Source organism: Palaemon carinicauda, chromosome 13, assembly GCF_036898095.1.
Source record: "Palaemon carinicauda isolate YSFRI2023 chromosome 13, ASM3689809v2, whole genome shotgun sequence".
Taxonomy (NCBI): Eukaryota; Metazoa; Arthropoda; class Malacostraca; order Decapoda; family Palaemonidae; genus Palaemon; species Palaemon carinicauda.
The window spans coordinates 98,263,383-98,279,701 of NC_090737.1; the positions used below are offsets into that span (position 1 = coordinate 98,263,383).

Genomic DNA, 16,319 nt, shown 5'->3' on the forward strand with positions numbered 1-16,319 from the left:
CCACTTTCATCTTTGCACCTAATGGACAAGTACTTCAAGACAGATGTTTGTTGTTTGGAATAAGTTTCTTTTTTTTTTATTCAAATAAAGGATCATGGTTTTAGCTACACAGGGCTTCAGCTTTTCTTTCCATTCATTTCTTCTACTGCTTGCAGGGATTCCTGGTGTAACTGCTCCTCTAGTTTTGGCATTGTTCCTGGCACCGGTTATCCCTTAATGGGGATGTAACAGTTGTGTAAGTGCCATCAACAAGATATTGAATTCATTTTGTGGCTGGCTTCTAGCAGTACTAGACTTCTTATACTTTCTCAAGGTTGATGTTGTCCTCGATTAATTGGCCCATTAGTTAAACCAGGACACAGTTATGATAGAGTATCGTCTTACTGATCTTCTACCTTCACAACCCTGCTTCTGATCAAGAAAAGCTTCCAATTCTGATTAAGAAAAGCTTCCAAGGTCTTCCACTATTATATCCATTTGGCCATTTACAATTATAAAGTTCATTACATCTTTTATTAGGGCTCCAGTTCAGCTCTTGACCCCAGTTCATTTGGAGATTTGTTTCTTATTCAGCTAATTCACAAAACTTCCTTTGTCTTTTTAGGTTTGGTTCTCATGTAATATCAGCAGCCCCGCAGGGCTATTCAGGCTATGTTAAAGTAATGCAGTAGGTTTGTTTTTTGAGTAAATTTTTTTTTTTCCATACAAACTCATTAGTTTAGTCAAAATTGTTTACCTCCCAGGCTCAAAAATTCTACAGGTGGTTCAGTTTACAAAAAGTGATTCAGTTAAACCCCCCCCCCCCCCCCCCCCCCCCCCCCGTAACCTAAGGGACATTGTCTACATGCACCAACCTACCTCTGGTGTCTGGGATCCAGGCAAGATGCATAATAAGCTGTTATAGTTCAAATTTCACAAAAGAAAAAATAATTTTGGAATTTTTATAATTTAAAGAAAAAAATATTTGACACTACTTTCAACCAAGAATTACAAGTAAACATGTTTGTGGCACACATATTTATACATTTGAATGTTGATAAGACACAATAAAAGTGTGAAAAGTAAAAGTATTGTATCTTACCACTTCATTGTGGATTTGAAATATCCAACAAAAATGTTGCTCCATGCATCAAGTTCACAATGCACACTGTTAACTATGCTTAAATCATATCTCCATCTTTGAAATATGTTAGCCTATCTTTAAGAACCATATCCTTTAGTCATATTCACTGCCATTAGTTTGATTTATAAGGAAATAAAAATGTTATCTCTAATATGGCAGTGCTCTATTTACAAAATGGTAAAATAACATGAATATCCGTGTCTTGTATAACTAACATGAGAGTAGATATATATAACATAACTCATGTACTTCAATTATGAACTGCTAAACCTATCAGACCAGAAAAATAGTATTATTAAATAAAAGAATAAAGGCAATAGTAATAATATAAGGAATTAAAAGAGAAAAAGCAGAAACTAATTGCAAAACTTTTAATAAAAGCAAAATGAAAGGGAAATCAAGAGACAGCTCAAAATTAGATAGTCTAAATATTTGTGCAAGGACTTAAAGTTATGGGATAAAATAATGCTGGCTTAGTAATGACTTTGTTTGACCAAGATAAACAAAAACTCAGACAAATTTTATATTGAGTGCATTAAGAAATTATTTCTTCAAAAACAAACAAATTTGACATGATAATTCCCTCTTACTGTTACATTGTAATGAAAATTAATTTAATTATTAAGATATTACTGGATATATCACTTGCAATACAAAAAACAAAAATTGTAGAATAATAAATTCGGACGGTGCTAGGTGAAGAGCAATTACTTGCTTTGATAAAATTACTTGAAATTATTATGCTGACTGGCCAGATATTAGTAGTGTCACTAGTGCATACAGTAAATGCACATGACAATGACATAACAGAAGTATAAAACCTATTATTTTGTAAAATTAGAAAAAAAAAAAGATTTTGGAACTGGGTAGCTGCCAATTGCCTATAAATGCATCAGACCATGCAAAATTACTAAAAACTAAAACAGCAAATTTATGTAATACACGTATAGGGAACACCATAAGCAGTACATGTAACATATGGGAGGATGATCATTGTGCATATTTGTACCACAAGAGGAATGTTATTTATGCTGGGAAAACCTTTTCGGATAAGTATGGAAGAATGGATCCACATCATAACAAAACATAATAGTTAATTTTTAATGTCTGGTGAAATGGAGTTGGGGTTTAATTTACATGGCTGTGCCTATGTGCTGTAGGCAACTGACAGCTACTCATTTAACCATTACAGTTGACAGCTTAGTGAGACAAAAGCATAGACTCAGTTTAAAAACAATTAAAAGATTAGGAAAGAGCATAAATACTTACTTGTTTGGAAATAAAATTGACAAAAAAAAAAAAAAAGTTTAAATGATAAAAATCACATTTGCATCCATCACATATCAGACTTGATTTAAACTGCAATATTTTCAGTGTAAAGTTAAAAATAAAAAAAAAATTAAAGCTACTGTTTGAGGAATTTTCTCTTATAAGAGAAAATTATTACAATTACTGTATAAATAAGCACCATTATTATTCTCAATCATTTAAAAACAAAAGCACATTAGAGAAATGGAAAATTTAAGATGCTTCAGCAAATGGAAATAAGATCCTGTTTTGCCACTTAGAATCTAAGGATAAGCCAATGAAGTAAGAACAACTATTGGCATAATTGAGATGCAACAATGTTTATCTTTCTTGTCCTAATGTTCTGAACTCTGTATCTGAACAATATTTCCTATTATATTTATCTGGACAATATTCTTTATATTCATAGAATCAACCATCACCTTGTAATAGACATAATATATAACACTAACAAGGATCCCTATCAACCTGAAATACAGTATTACTATTACTGCAAAATATATCAAAAGCGCTACTATATTATCAGTTTTAAAATATGAGTCAATTTTGTAAGGTAAAATAATTTACCAATGCAAAGATGAAATTAGGTTACTGAGATGTTTAAGCCTTCTGAAGACGGGTATATACAGTATAATAATTCCGGCTGGACACTTAAGACTACTTTATTAAAAGAAACTGAAGGATAGCAGAAGTTGCACCTCATTTTTTCATATTTAGCTGATTATTTAGTTATCAAGTGTATTCTTCAAAGTATCTTCAAAAAGAGACAAATGCCCCTTAATTTTACTCTTATTATGTTACAGTAATCACATGTGACTAATGTATTACATTACACAATTCAAATTGTAAAATATTTTCTGTGATGGAGATGTGATTTTGTGTTCAAACTTGGGTGGCTTACATAATTTTACTGGACATGTCTTCATGAAACATAGCCTGTACATGTATACTCAAGCTGAAACTACAGTTTTCACATGACCAATATTATTAAACATACATATCATTACTTGAAAATTTCTACCAGTCATACAAATGATATACTATATATCTAAGAGAACACTTGATACACTGTACAGTATTCATCTTTACAGTAAGTACTGTACAATATTATGAATTGAACCACATAACCGATCCAGGAATCTTGCTAAAGAAGGGACAACACAAACAGTAAAAACACATTGTCTATAATACTGAACTAAACCCTGCTAATGAAGAGCCCAGTAACTTAGGTAGCTGAAGTAGGAGTATAGTAATAAATTAAAGTGATCTTTCACTTATTACAATCAACTGGCACTACACACTGGTTTTTTAGCTAGATAATAATTGTGTGAATACATAAATACGTACAAATAAATATTCTATAAATATTTTTTTCAAGTACAAACATCTCAATAAGGTACTCATATAAACAATATTCTCACCTTTCATAATAGAATAAGATGATACTATTAGGAATCAAAACTTGCAGGACTTTGGACTACACTAAACTGTAGGAGTCAAGGAAAGTTATTTGAGACTTTTTAATTCTTCTCCATTAATAGATTAGAAAAATACTATATCAGATAAGAATAACAATAATATATTGATCTTTCTTTCAACACTGGCTGTACTGTACATACTTTTACATAAAAAAAACTTATTTTACTTATGCCTTAATGACTGGTAATTGTATTTTGCAGTGATTACGTACTTATATGAAATATTAATTATTATTATTACTAGCCAGGCTACAACCCTAGTTGGAAAAGCAGGATGCCATAAGCCCAAGAGCTCCAACGGTGAAAAATGGCCCAGCTAGGAAAGTAAATAAAAAATAAATAAACTACAAGAGAAGTAATGAATAATCAATATGAAATATTTCAAGATCAGAAACAACATTAAAATAGATGTCATATATAAACTATGAAGAGAGACTTATGTCAGCCTGTTCAACATAAAAACTTTCGCTGTAAGTTTAAATTTCTGAAGTTCCAACGATTCAACAGTCCAATTAGGAATGTCATGCAACAATCTGTTCATAGCTGGAATAAAACTTTTAGGATACTGTGTAGTATTGAGCCTTATGATGGAGAAGACATGACTGTTAGAATTAACTGCATACCTAGTATTAAGTACAGGATGGTACTGTCTGGGAAGATCTGAATACAAAGGATGGTCAGTTATGAAGAATCCTATGCAAAATGCATAAAGAACTATCTAAGAATATTAAGGCTAACTAAGACCTCCTTTGTCAGTTGTGTTACTACTGCCACTTTATTATTCCCCTTTTGTAGAATAAGACTCCTGAGAAAACACAAATATAGGAATGGTTGTTTGCTTAAAATTCTGGGCTAAGCTAATGTCCGGCAGTCACCTGACTATACTAACATCCCTTGGGGCACGGTAAGCCAGGGAACCCTGTTTACTGTAGTTGAGATCCCCAAACTTTTGAAAACATGATGGGGCCATATTTCAAACTCGAATGTCCACCAGTTACAGTATGCTTATACAGTACTATTACAGCCAAGTGATTATCTTTGAGTGGACTGGTGACCAAGTAGGGAAATGCCTACACGTATTTGGAATAAAGAAATCCACAATAACTTGCATTAACCACACAAATAAAATACTGACAGAGTACATGTTAAACTGACCTATGATCATCGCTCAAAAATGTACAGTGAAATAATGTATTATAAAATGTACAGTAATCATTACTGTAATTCTAAGTGATAATTAGTGCCAGTGTGAAGGGAATTAATCTAATCAAAGAAGGAAAATGTGCAGTAAGTAAATATCTAAAATAATGTAATGGAACTCATAGAATTAGAATAATATATTACTGTATCATGTTTTGAAATATAAGCCACTTCATAAAGTGGAATAAAATATAAACGCACGCTCAAATAAAGCAATGTGGTAGCTTTGTCCACTAAGAAGCATTTGATATTTGGATGCACAAACACTTCCTATGCACATACAGTTTGTACCATATTTGGAATCTGGGTATTGTAAATACTGTACAGTATTGTAGTATTAAACATCCAAACCCGTGATGGAAATTGAAATGGAAACTGCTTTCACTTGAGTAAACTGATCACATTCACAAATAATGTGATCTGTTAAAACACATATCAAAACTTATACCGTATAAAAAATATGCATTTTATGAACGTTTCCCACACAACTGTAATTATGAAATGGGGAAAAAATATTTCAACTGTGAGGTAAGAAGGATAGAGTATAAACATTAATAGCACTAAATTCAATGATATTTCTGTCTGGGACTGAGGCTGTAGAATGATTTGAAGTGGCTGGATAGATGGTACCTTCCCATACAAGGAGGATTTTCTCAGTGTTAACCAACTCCATGCTGGTTTCAAGCACATAATAACCACTCGGTTGAACAAACTTTTTGAACATTAAGCCAAAAGTATACCAAGATGTATATTATAGATACTGTACATCTTTACAGAACCAGGCCTAAAGGTAAATAAAAACCAATGAGAAGATAGATGACTTTAAAACAGTGTCTTTTTAGGCATGTTCACTGGAAGAGGGAGCAATTTGGAATACCCTGTAATTGAAAACAGGGGCTATCTTCAAAGCAGGACAGAAAAAGTATTCTAATTCTTAGCCTCCTAGGTAAAGCTAACAGTGCATCAAGAGGACATTAAAGAAGCTTTTATTATTACCAGACAACCTCCAGAGTAAGAAATTTGATTTGCTGTCTACCACCTCCATATAGAAACTTTCTATTATGCCTACTGAATATATCTCATACTGCATGCACCAGTTCTTATAAATCTAGTCAATCATTCACATTTCTTAAAAATGTAGAAGGTTGTGTTTATCACTACAGTATTATTTAACATTTTCCCCTACTTTTCTTGATCATTAGGCATTTTATCTCCAAATATGTCAAAATATCTCAACTGCCACAAGTTTGGAAAATGTTGATTACCCCAGAAATGGGGGAAGTGCAGTAATAGATAGATGGATAATAAGTGTTTACAACATGTAACATTATCTAGTCTAACAAGAACACTTTAACTCTTAAGAAGAAGCACTAGTCTGAGAACTTCAGAGTATATGTTGTATTAATAAAGGAAATATACATTATTCTACTAAAAAGTACTGGTTAAGCCTTTGTACTTTATAAACCTTAGTTAAAACAACTACATTCTCTAATGTGTGTATAACATTTAGCTTGGTTTCTTCCGCTCTAATTTTGTGATGAAAAATACAATAAGTTGATAATGTGCTTAATTACTTGTGAAATTTATATCAAACAAAAAGGAATTGATATTTTGCAACATTTCATATGAATAAATTTCATAAAATCTATAAATATACTGGAACTGGAACAATTCCTAAGATTCACAGCCTTAACCATATTGAGTAGCTAAGTAAAGAACCTTGAAAGTTTAAAAAATGGTATGAGTATTTTACAGGTGAGTGATGACAAATTTCGATAATCCTAGAGTAAAAAAATAAAATGAAGGTACATTTCACAAGCTGATGGAACAACAATGTTTACGCTAGCAACAAATACATGCTTAGAGCACCAAAATTCTTTTAGAATTTGACAAGACTTATTTTATAAAGGGTACACCCTTTTCACAGTAACAATCAAATAACTTAAGCTACTTGTGCACTACTCAAACATCAACAGCACTGGGATGTAATGAGATTAAAGCTTTAAATGTTAAGAACAATCAGTTTTACCGAGAATATTTCAAGAACATCATCATAAAATAAATTTATTGCTTCAATCTACTTTCCTTTCACAACACAAAATAGTGGAATATGGAATACTTCTAAGAATGAACTATAAGAAAATACACCTACATTTCCAATATTGTACATTATTGCCTATCATAGTCTGATTTCACTAAGTTACCTCTTAATCATATCCCTGTCATAAAAACTAATTTACAGGTATGGATCTTACCTAACTAAATGAAAGCCTTGTTCACACACTTTCCAATCGAGGCATATGTAACCTCTTTGATCGCGCTAAACCAGTTTATGTAAATAATGAATACACGATGATTGAATCCTTTGAACCATTAATCCTTGAAACACAATGAAGATGAAGCTTTTCACAGGAACAGGTTTCTGCCCCATAACATGCACAGCAAGAACTGGATGCACATGGCAGGTAGGGTTTACACACCAAACCTTTACTAAAGCAGAGTTTTAGAACTGACCCTGGATCATGTGTAGGTAATGGTGCAAAATGAAATAGAACTACCCCCTGTATAGGATTACCACAATCTTGGATCAAGTCATGTTCCCGTATTATTGGAAACAAAATTGTAGTCATCAGTTATTAACAATACGTTGGGTTAATCTACCTACCTGATGCATGTATTAAGGATTACTGTCTAGTAAAAAATCAGAAGTATTAATATATCTGTGCTCCAGTACGCTCCAGTACTCACACTTACAAAGGATTATTTTCTGATCTATAAAAATTTTACCTTAAAAAATACAACTAAATTGTATAACTTTGAAAAATTAAAATGCAAGCACCACTTTTTATACATCCCGCAATATCTTCAGAATTAAAAGGAATGTGTATCAAACCTAAGACTTTCCTGTAAAATTAAAGGTAAGACTGATTTTCAGAAAATTAAAAAACCCACAGAACTAACAAATACATATTTTCTTTCTTCAAACAAAGAAGCCTCTATGCCTATCAAATGTACTTAAAATTTAGATTTGCTGTATGTCAATAGTACTGCATGTACTCTGGGTTGTATATTAAAGTGCATAGGTCAGTAATAGGTTCTATTATTTTTCAACATTTAAGCCACTACACATGCAATGGCAAAGATGTGCCAAAGGAAGCCTATCTTATTCATTTCAAGAAAACCTTCCAAATGTTCCTTTTTCTTGAGCGTAATTTATAAGTACAGTAATAAGGATTCCTCAAATGAGACAAAAGCCAGCCACCTTCCATCTGTTGGCCCTGAGAAACTGTAAATGATAGTAGAATTCAGAACATAAAAGAATGCTGATGGAATCTGAATAAAATTTCTAATTTCCCTTAAGAGAACTATTGAATTATTCAACACATAAAAAATGTAAAATTTTTCACTTCAAGTTTATTATCTTTAATAACTTGTCTAAGAATTTCTGAAATACTTTTCCTTTGCTTGTACCTGTCAAGCCTGCACTTTACAGAAAGGTAAAATTATCACAAGATTCAGTTGTACCTTGCTAACGTCTTGTTCGTAATTGAGCCTGTGATGTATCTTTAGTCGTTTCTTGTCTATGATGTTACAAATATATTTTATTACTTTTTTTCTTTGCTTCTTATTGAAAGAAGATTTAACTGAAGTGCTAATACATTTGTTTGATGGATCTCCCTCACCAATCTGACATCACACTGGTACCGATTCTTCTCTTTTCGAGGTCTGCTCTTGGTCTCCATTCATATCTAATTTTTTTTTTCTTATACATTACTTATTAGGCATTTTCAAAGACAATACAATAACACTTAAAAGAAAAATAAATGTATCTTTTAGCATAACAGTTCCAATGGATAAACCTATACCCAGTATGGTTCTTGGTCTGCTACATCTAACATTTCTGCAACAGTCCCAGTAACAATATGAACCGAACAAACATGGATAAAAATTGCATACAGTAACATTTCTAAGGTAAGACAATATTCCCTCAAAAAGTAGATGAGTATTAATTTAAAAATACTGAACTAGGTTTGGTCATTAGGTAGACTAAACTAAATAATTGCAATAAGTGACTAGGAAAAGAAATGAACACATACTCCTTATAAATTAAAATAACTTCCAAAATTCCTGGATCTGTCATTGTTTTCCACATAAAGACTTCTGGATTCTTCAGTTTCAATACTCAAATAAAATAAACATCTCAAAGGTATACATGCTTTTTCTAAGGTAATTACAACTTATGATTCCTCTAAGAAAAGAATTCTAAAAGAAACCAAATCCTGAATTAAATTTTTGCATAAGATTTCACACAGCCATGAGAGAAAGGGACATATCTTTCATTACACATAAATGAAATTCAAATTGCATATGTTCTTAACTATTTGCCATTCTTTTAATATTTAAGCTATTACCTAACATCTGAAAGAAACAGCCCGGCTTCTAACCAACTTGAGTCACAGAAGAGTAAAAATTATTCTTCTGGCACTGTTTCTGCTTCTGGCTCTGGCTCTGGTTCTGCTTCAGCTTCAGCTTCAGGTGTAATAGGAGTTGAAGGTTCATCTTCTTCATCAATGACAGTGACACTATATAATGCCTTATCTTGTCGTAGATTTTCAATAAGCTGAAGGATAATGAATGGAAATTTAATATGGCATTTAATCTAAAACAAGACTATCAACTATAAACAAGAAAATGGTGTACAAATACTACTATCATGGAAGAAAATTATAAAAGGACTTACTTCATCCGTAGCTATTTGTATTCTCCCTTCAATCTCGGGTGCCAGCTTACAGGCTAACTCCTCTAATTCACTGACACTCTCCTGTTTAGCTAAAACACCACGAAGCCTTCTTGCAGAAGCAGATCTGGAAGTTCAGTAGTACAGTAGAATATTATTCAACTTTTTTACAACAGTTTTCAAACAACTTTGAAATTCCACATAACAAAAACATCTAGATACTGTAGTAACTTAAGTCAAATTACATTTAGCCTTTCACTTATGTAGAATTTACAAACAAATTTGAAAATGCATCAGGAGGAAAAATCAGACGGAAGTTTCTGCAGTTTGAGCACACAAAAATGTAAATGGCGCACAAACATAACAGTTCATACTGATTTATAAAATTACCCCTGTTATCCATGTTAACATTACCCCCATTCTTACAACATTATAAAACCATCTTAAAATTACAATTATAATCTCTACAACTCTCAGCAAAAAACTTGGTGACATTCATGTGAGAGAGTCAACATTTCTCTGTTCATTATTGTGATTTAGACTGCAATTTTTTAGGGCAGTGAACAAAATACAGTAGTCTGTAAGTTTTGATTATAAGAATGTGTTATGCTGTTGCTGCAGATTTATGAGTTATATGAAGTAAAGTAACAATGGTTGTGTCAGTATTAAATATATATGTTTATTTATTTTTGTTTTGTTTTGCAGATTCCTTAAACTAAAAATTAACACCCATTGTACTGATGTAGCATTTGTATTATTTTTAGGTATGGCCAAAGTACGAGGTAATTTATAATGCATACTGCATACAGTCTAGGAAGATAAGCATAAGATTGTGTAGGTATGCAAATATTCTACCTTATTGGGTATCCTACAACTGTATTTAAAAAAAAAAAAATTAATCTTCCCATTAGTTTTCATTTTTTCAATATTAATCTTACCCGATGATCATGTAGCTGTCAACTCTGTTGCCCGACAGAAAAATCTAAGGTCGGGATACGCCAGCGATCGCTATACAGGTGGGGGTGTACACAACAGCGCCATCTGTCGAGTAGGTACTCGGGTACTTCTTGTCAACAAGAACTCAATTTTTCCTGTCGTGCCACCGGCAAGACCTACTTGGATACGCTGTTGTTTCTGGAGTTGTTTTTCACGATTTTGGTGATGTATTCGCTCTAGATTTTAGCCTTCGCTATTCAGGAACCTTTATCATTAGCTTATCAAGCTTTTTGATTAGATTTGGATTAATTGTTAATGAACTTTGCTAGATTTTGGAATTCCCCCTTGACTATTTCTACAATTCAAGATGTCTGACCATTCTCAAGTCCCTAAGTACAGGCAGTGTAGCGTTAGGGCTTGTTCTAGGCGTCTTCCGAAGGCCTCCATAGATCCTCACACCGTTTGTTCCAATTGTAGGGGTAAATCCTGTCAATTGGAAGATCGATGTGAGGAATGCGCTGGGCTTTCGGAATTCGATTTTAACGAATTCCTAAAGAATGCACGTAGGCTAGAGAAGGATAGGATCAGGAGGAGTTCTTCTCGCTCTTTTGATTTTTCCTCTCCCCATGCCCCTCAACCTACTCCTTCCCCTGTAGTGGTGACTCCCGACCCTGCTACTAGTGCTCAACCCTCCATGGCGGACATGATGCGTGCCATTCAGGCTCTTGGTGACAGAGTGGAGTCATTAGCTAATGACCGGAATCAACTTTTGGCAGATGTCAAAGAGTTGAAAGCGCAAAGTGCAGTGGGAAGTGTAGTGAGTGCAAGTGAAGTGAAAAGTGTCAGTGTCAGTGTTGCGCATGAGGGTACATCTGTTCGTGCCAGTCGTCCTCCCAGTCCGGGACCTCTTGCAAGCTCCCAAGCCCAGGGGAGAAGCAATGTCGAAGGACCAAAGGGTTCGGCAGGCCTTGATCAGCGTACGGATGTACCCTCAGTGGTTGCGGACGTATCTGTCAGAGATCGTCCCATCCACAAACAGACGAATGAGCCCTATCATTCCTCGTCTGTGGAAGAAGTTTCGAGGAAGAAACGTTGGACCAAGGTCTCACGACCTCTCAAGCGTAAGGTCCCTTCCGAGCGAGTCCAACAGCCCAGGTGTAGCCACTGGGTCAGTTCGGACTCGCCGCAGTCTTCCGAAGACTGCACACCTCCCAAGAGAGGTAGAGTGGTTCCGCAGCAGGCAACTACTCCGTCTGTTGCCGCACCAACCACGGTAGATCCTAAGTGGTCCATGCTGCAGACTATGCAGTCTCAGCTTGCTTCCTTTATGCAGGAGTATCGTGCTGAGAAGGTTGACACTGCACCATTTAACCTACAACCTGCCACGGTTGTGCGCTCAGCAGATACTGCGGCTGCCTGCTCCCACACTCCACCTGTGAGAGCTCCACCACCGATGCGCAGTCTACCCTGCTAGACGCATGTTCATGCTGCACCCTCCGTTGACATGCGTGAGCTACCGCATCAGCAGTGGGAAGGTGCTGTCGAGCTGCCGTGTTTTGACACAATGCGGCATGCTCCGCAACCCATGCGGCATGCTCCGCAACCCATGCGGCATGCTCCGCAACCCATGCGGCATGCTCCGCAACCCATGCGGCATGCTCCGCAACCCATGCGGCATGCTCCGCAACCCATGCGGCATGCTCCGCAACCCATGCGGCATGCTCCGCAACCCACGGCAGTCCCTCCCACGCACCAGCACTCTGCTTTTGTTGTTGCCAGCTCGCAGACTGACCAGCAGCGGCATGATGTTGGATCCGCAGCAGCTACGCATGCACCCGTGCTGCCGGATTCAGCCGTTCAGCTTTCTGCTCCACCTTTGCCACTTCCTCCTCAGCTTTCGGATGATGGAGTATCTGATGACGACGAAGCTGCGCATTTGGACGATCCGCACTCCGACTTAGAAGAACCCAAGTCTACGCCTCCCTCCTTAGACTTTCGGAAAGTCCTTGCCTTGTTCAGGGACTTGTATCCGGAACAGTTTGTGTCTGCAACCCCTCGCTCTCCTCCCTCCGAGTTTGCTTTGGGCATGCAGTCAGCAGCTCCTGCCTTCACCAAACTTGTACTCGCACGCTCATCCAAGAGAGCTTTGAGGGTTATGGGAGAGTGGTTGCAGTCCAAGAAGCAGCTGGGAAAGTCTGTTTTCATCTTTCCGCCTACCAAGCTTGCTTCCAAATCTAGCGTCTGGTATGCCACGGGAGAGGAACCCGGCTTGGGAGTTCCTGCCTCTGCCCAGGGCGACTTCTCAAGTCTGGTTGACTCTCCCCGCAGGCTGGCTATGAGACGATCTAAGATTTGCTGGTCCTTTTCTGACATGGATCATCTGTTGAAGGGAGTCTTTCGTGCTTTTGAGATCTTCAACTTCCTCGATTGGTGTTTGGGAGCGTTAAGCAGAAAGACTTCCCCTTCGGATAAGGACTCTGCCATGCTTATCATGTCTAGCATGGACAAAGCCATTCGGGATGGGTCCGGTGAACTTGCGGCTTCGTACGTGTCGGGAGTGCTTAAGAAGAGAGAACATCTTTGCTCCTTCTTGTCGGCTGGGATCACTCCTTGCCAGAAGTCGGAGTTGTTGTTTGCTCCGCTTTCCAAGTGTCTCTTTCCGGAAGAGCTGATCAAGGGGATGGCTGCCTCGTTGATCCAGAAGGATACCCATGACCTGGTGGCGTCCTTCGCACGTAAGGCCAAAGCTTTACCTTCCGTGCCTAGACCTAGGATGGACACACCAGCGTCTAGGTTCATCCCGCCCTTTCGTGGCAGAACCTCCAGCAGAGGAGGTATCCGTGCCGACAGTCATCGTGGCAAATCGAAGAAGGGTTCCAAGTCCTCAAAAGGCAGAATCTGACTGCCTACCTCTCCAGACAGCAGTGGGAGCCAGGCTCAAGAACTTCTGGCAAGCTTGGGAGAACAGAGGTGCAGACGCTCAGTCTGTGAAGTTGCTAAGGGAGGGGTACAGGATTCCGTTCTGCCGCAGTCCCCCTCTAGCAACTTCTCCCATCAACCTCTCTCCCAACTACAAGGAGAAGGACAAGAGGCTAGCGTTGCATCAAGAGGTGTCGCTCTTGCTACAAAAGGGAGCGGTAGTCATAGTCCGGGACCATCAATCCCCGGGCTTCTACAACCGTCTCTTCCTGGTAGCGAAGAAGACAGGAGGTTGGAGACCGGTGCTGGACGTCAGTGCTCTCAATGCTTTTGTCACCAAGCAGACGTTCACAATGGAGACGACGAAGTCGGTCCTAGCAGTGGTCAGGAAGGAAGACTGGATGGTCTCGTTAGACCTGAAAGACGCATACTTTCATGTCCCCGTCCATCCAGACTCCCAACCTTTCCTAAGGTTCGTCTTTGGAAAGGTCGTGTACCAATTCCAAGCCCTGTGCTTTGGCCTAAGCACGGCACCTCTTGTGTTTACCAAACTGATGAGGAATGTGGCCAAATTCCTTCACTTGGCAGACATCAGAGCCTCCCTCTATTTGGACGACTGGCTTTTAAGAGCTTCGTCAAGTCGTCGCTGTCTGGAGAATCTCAGATGGACTATGGATATGACCAAGGAATTGGGTCTCCTGGTCAATATAGAGAAGTCCCAACTCGTCCCATCCCAAACCATTGTCTATCTAGGTATGGAGATTCAGAGTCGAGCTTTTCGGGCTTTTCCGTCGGCCCCCAGGATCAGTCAAGCCCTAGAATGCATCCAGAGCATGCTGAGAAGGAACCGATGTTCAGTCAGGCAGTGGATGAGTCTAACAGGGACACTTTCATCGCTGGCCCAGTTCATCGAGTTAGGGAGACTCCACCTCCGCCCCCTTCAGTATCATCTAGCTGCTCACTGGAGAAAGGACATGACGCTAGAGGCAGTCTCTGTGCCTATTTCCGAAGAGATGAGGTCTACACTGACGTGGTGGAAGAACAGCATTCTTCTCAAGGAAGGTCTACCATTGGCTGTTCAGACCCCCAACCACCGTCTCTTCTCGGACGCATCGGACACGGGCTGGGGTGCGACACTGGACGGACAGGAATGCTCGGGCACGTGGAATCAGGAGCAAAGAACACTTCACATCAACTGCAAGGAGCTATTGGCAGTTCATCTGGCCTTGATAAACTTCAAGTCCCTCCATCTAAGCAAGGTGGTGGAGGTGAACTCCGACAACACCACAGCCTTGGCGTACATCTCCAAGCAAGGAGGGACTCATTCGAGGAAGTTGTTCGAGATCGCAAGGGACCTCCTCACTTGGTCAAAAGATCGAAAGATTTCGCTGGTAACGAGGTTCATTCAGGGCGACATGAATGTCATGGCAGATCGCCTCAGCCGGAAGGGTCAGGTCATCCCCACAGAGTGGACCCTTCACAAGAATGTTTGCAGCAGACTATGGGCCCTGTGGGGTCAGCCCACCATAGATCTATTCGCTACCTCGATGACCAAGAGGCTCCCGATGTATTGTTCTCCGATTCCAGATCCAGCAGCAGTTCACGTGGATGCCTTTCTTCTGGATTGGTCCCATCTAGACCTGTATGCGTTCCCTCCGTTCAAGATTGTCAACAGGGTACTACAGAAGTTCGCCTCTCACGAAGGGACACGGTTGACGTTGGTTGCTCCCCTCTGGCCCGCGAGAGAATGGTTCACCGAGGTACTGCAATGGCTAGTGGACGTTCCCAGGACTCTTCCTCTAAGAGTGGACCTTCTGCGTCAGCCGCACGTAAAGAAGGTACACCCAAGCCTCCACGCTCTTCGTCTGACTGCCTTCAGACTATCGAAAGACTCTCAAGAGCTAGAGGCTTTTCGAAGGAGGCAGCCAGAGCGATTGCCAGAGCAAGGAGGACATCCACTCTCAGAGTCTATCAGTCAAAATGGGAAGTCTTCCGAAGCTGGTGCAAGGCGAATGCAGTTTCCTCAACCAGTACCTCTGTAACGCAGATAGCTGACTTCCTTTTACATCTAAGGAATGTAAGATCCCTATCAGCTCCTACGATCAAAGGTTACAGAAGCATGTTGGCAGCGGTCTTCCGCCACAGAGGCTTAGATCTTTCCACCAACAAAGATCTACAGGACCTCCTTAAGTCTTTTGAGACCTCAAAGGAGCGTCGGTTGACCACACCAGGCTGGAACCTAGACGTGGTTTTAAGGTTCCTGATGTCAGCAAGGTTCGAACCGCTTCAATCAGCCTCTTTTAAAGATCTCACATTAAAGACTCTTTTCCTCGTTTGCTTAGCAACAGCTAAAAGAGTCAGTGAGATTCACGCCTTCAGCAGGAACATAGGTTTTACATCTGAAACGGCTACATGTTCCTTGCAGCTTGGTTTTTTAGCTAAAAACGAGCTTCCTTCTCGTCCTTGGCCCAAGTCGTTCGAGATCCCAAGCCTGTCCAACTTGGTGGGGAACGAACTAGAGAGAGTACTTTGCCCAGTAAGAGCTCTTAAGTACTATTTAAGACATACAAAGCCATTGCGAGGACAATCAGAAGCTTTATGGTGTTCTATCAAGAAA

General features: G+C 38.7%; 1 protein-coding gene across 5 annotated transcripts in view; it reads right to left on the minus strand.

Moving 5' to 3' along the window:
- Nucleotides 1–1,483: 1,483 nt before the first annotated feature.
- LOC137652344 (mannosylglucosyl-3-phosphoglycerate phosphatase) overlaps nucleotides 1,484–16,319 on the minus strand; it is a 266,291-nt gene continuing 251,455 nt past the window's right edge. For all 5 annotated transcript variants that reach the window (XM_068385696.1, XM_068385700.1, XM_068385697.1 and 2 more), the window contains 2 exons: nucleotides 9,851–9,974; nucleotides 1,484–9,730 (listed from right to left, as the gene is read on the minus strand). In XM_068385696.1, the coding sequence (XP_068241797.1) occupies nucleotides 9,581–9,730; nucleotides 9,851–9,974 (274 nt within the window). In that variant the 3' untranslated portion in view covers nucleotides 1,484–9,580. The remainder of the gene's footprint in view (nucleotides 9,731–9,850; nucleotides 9,975–16,319) is intronic.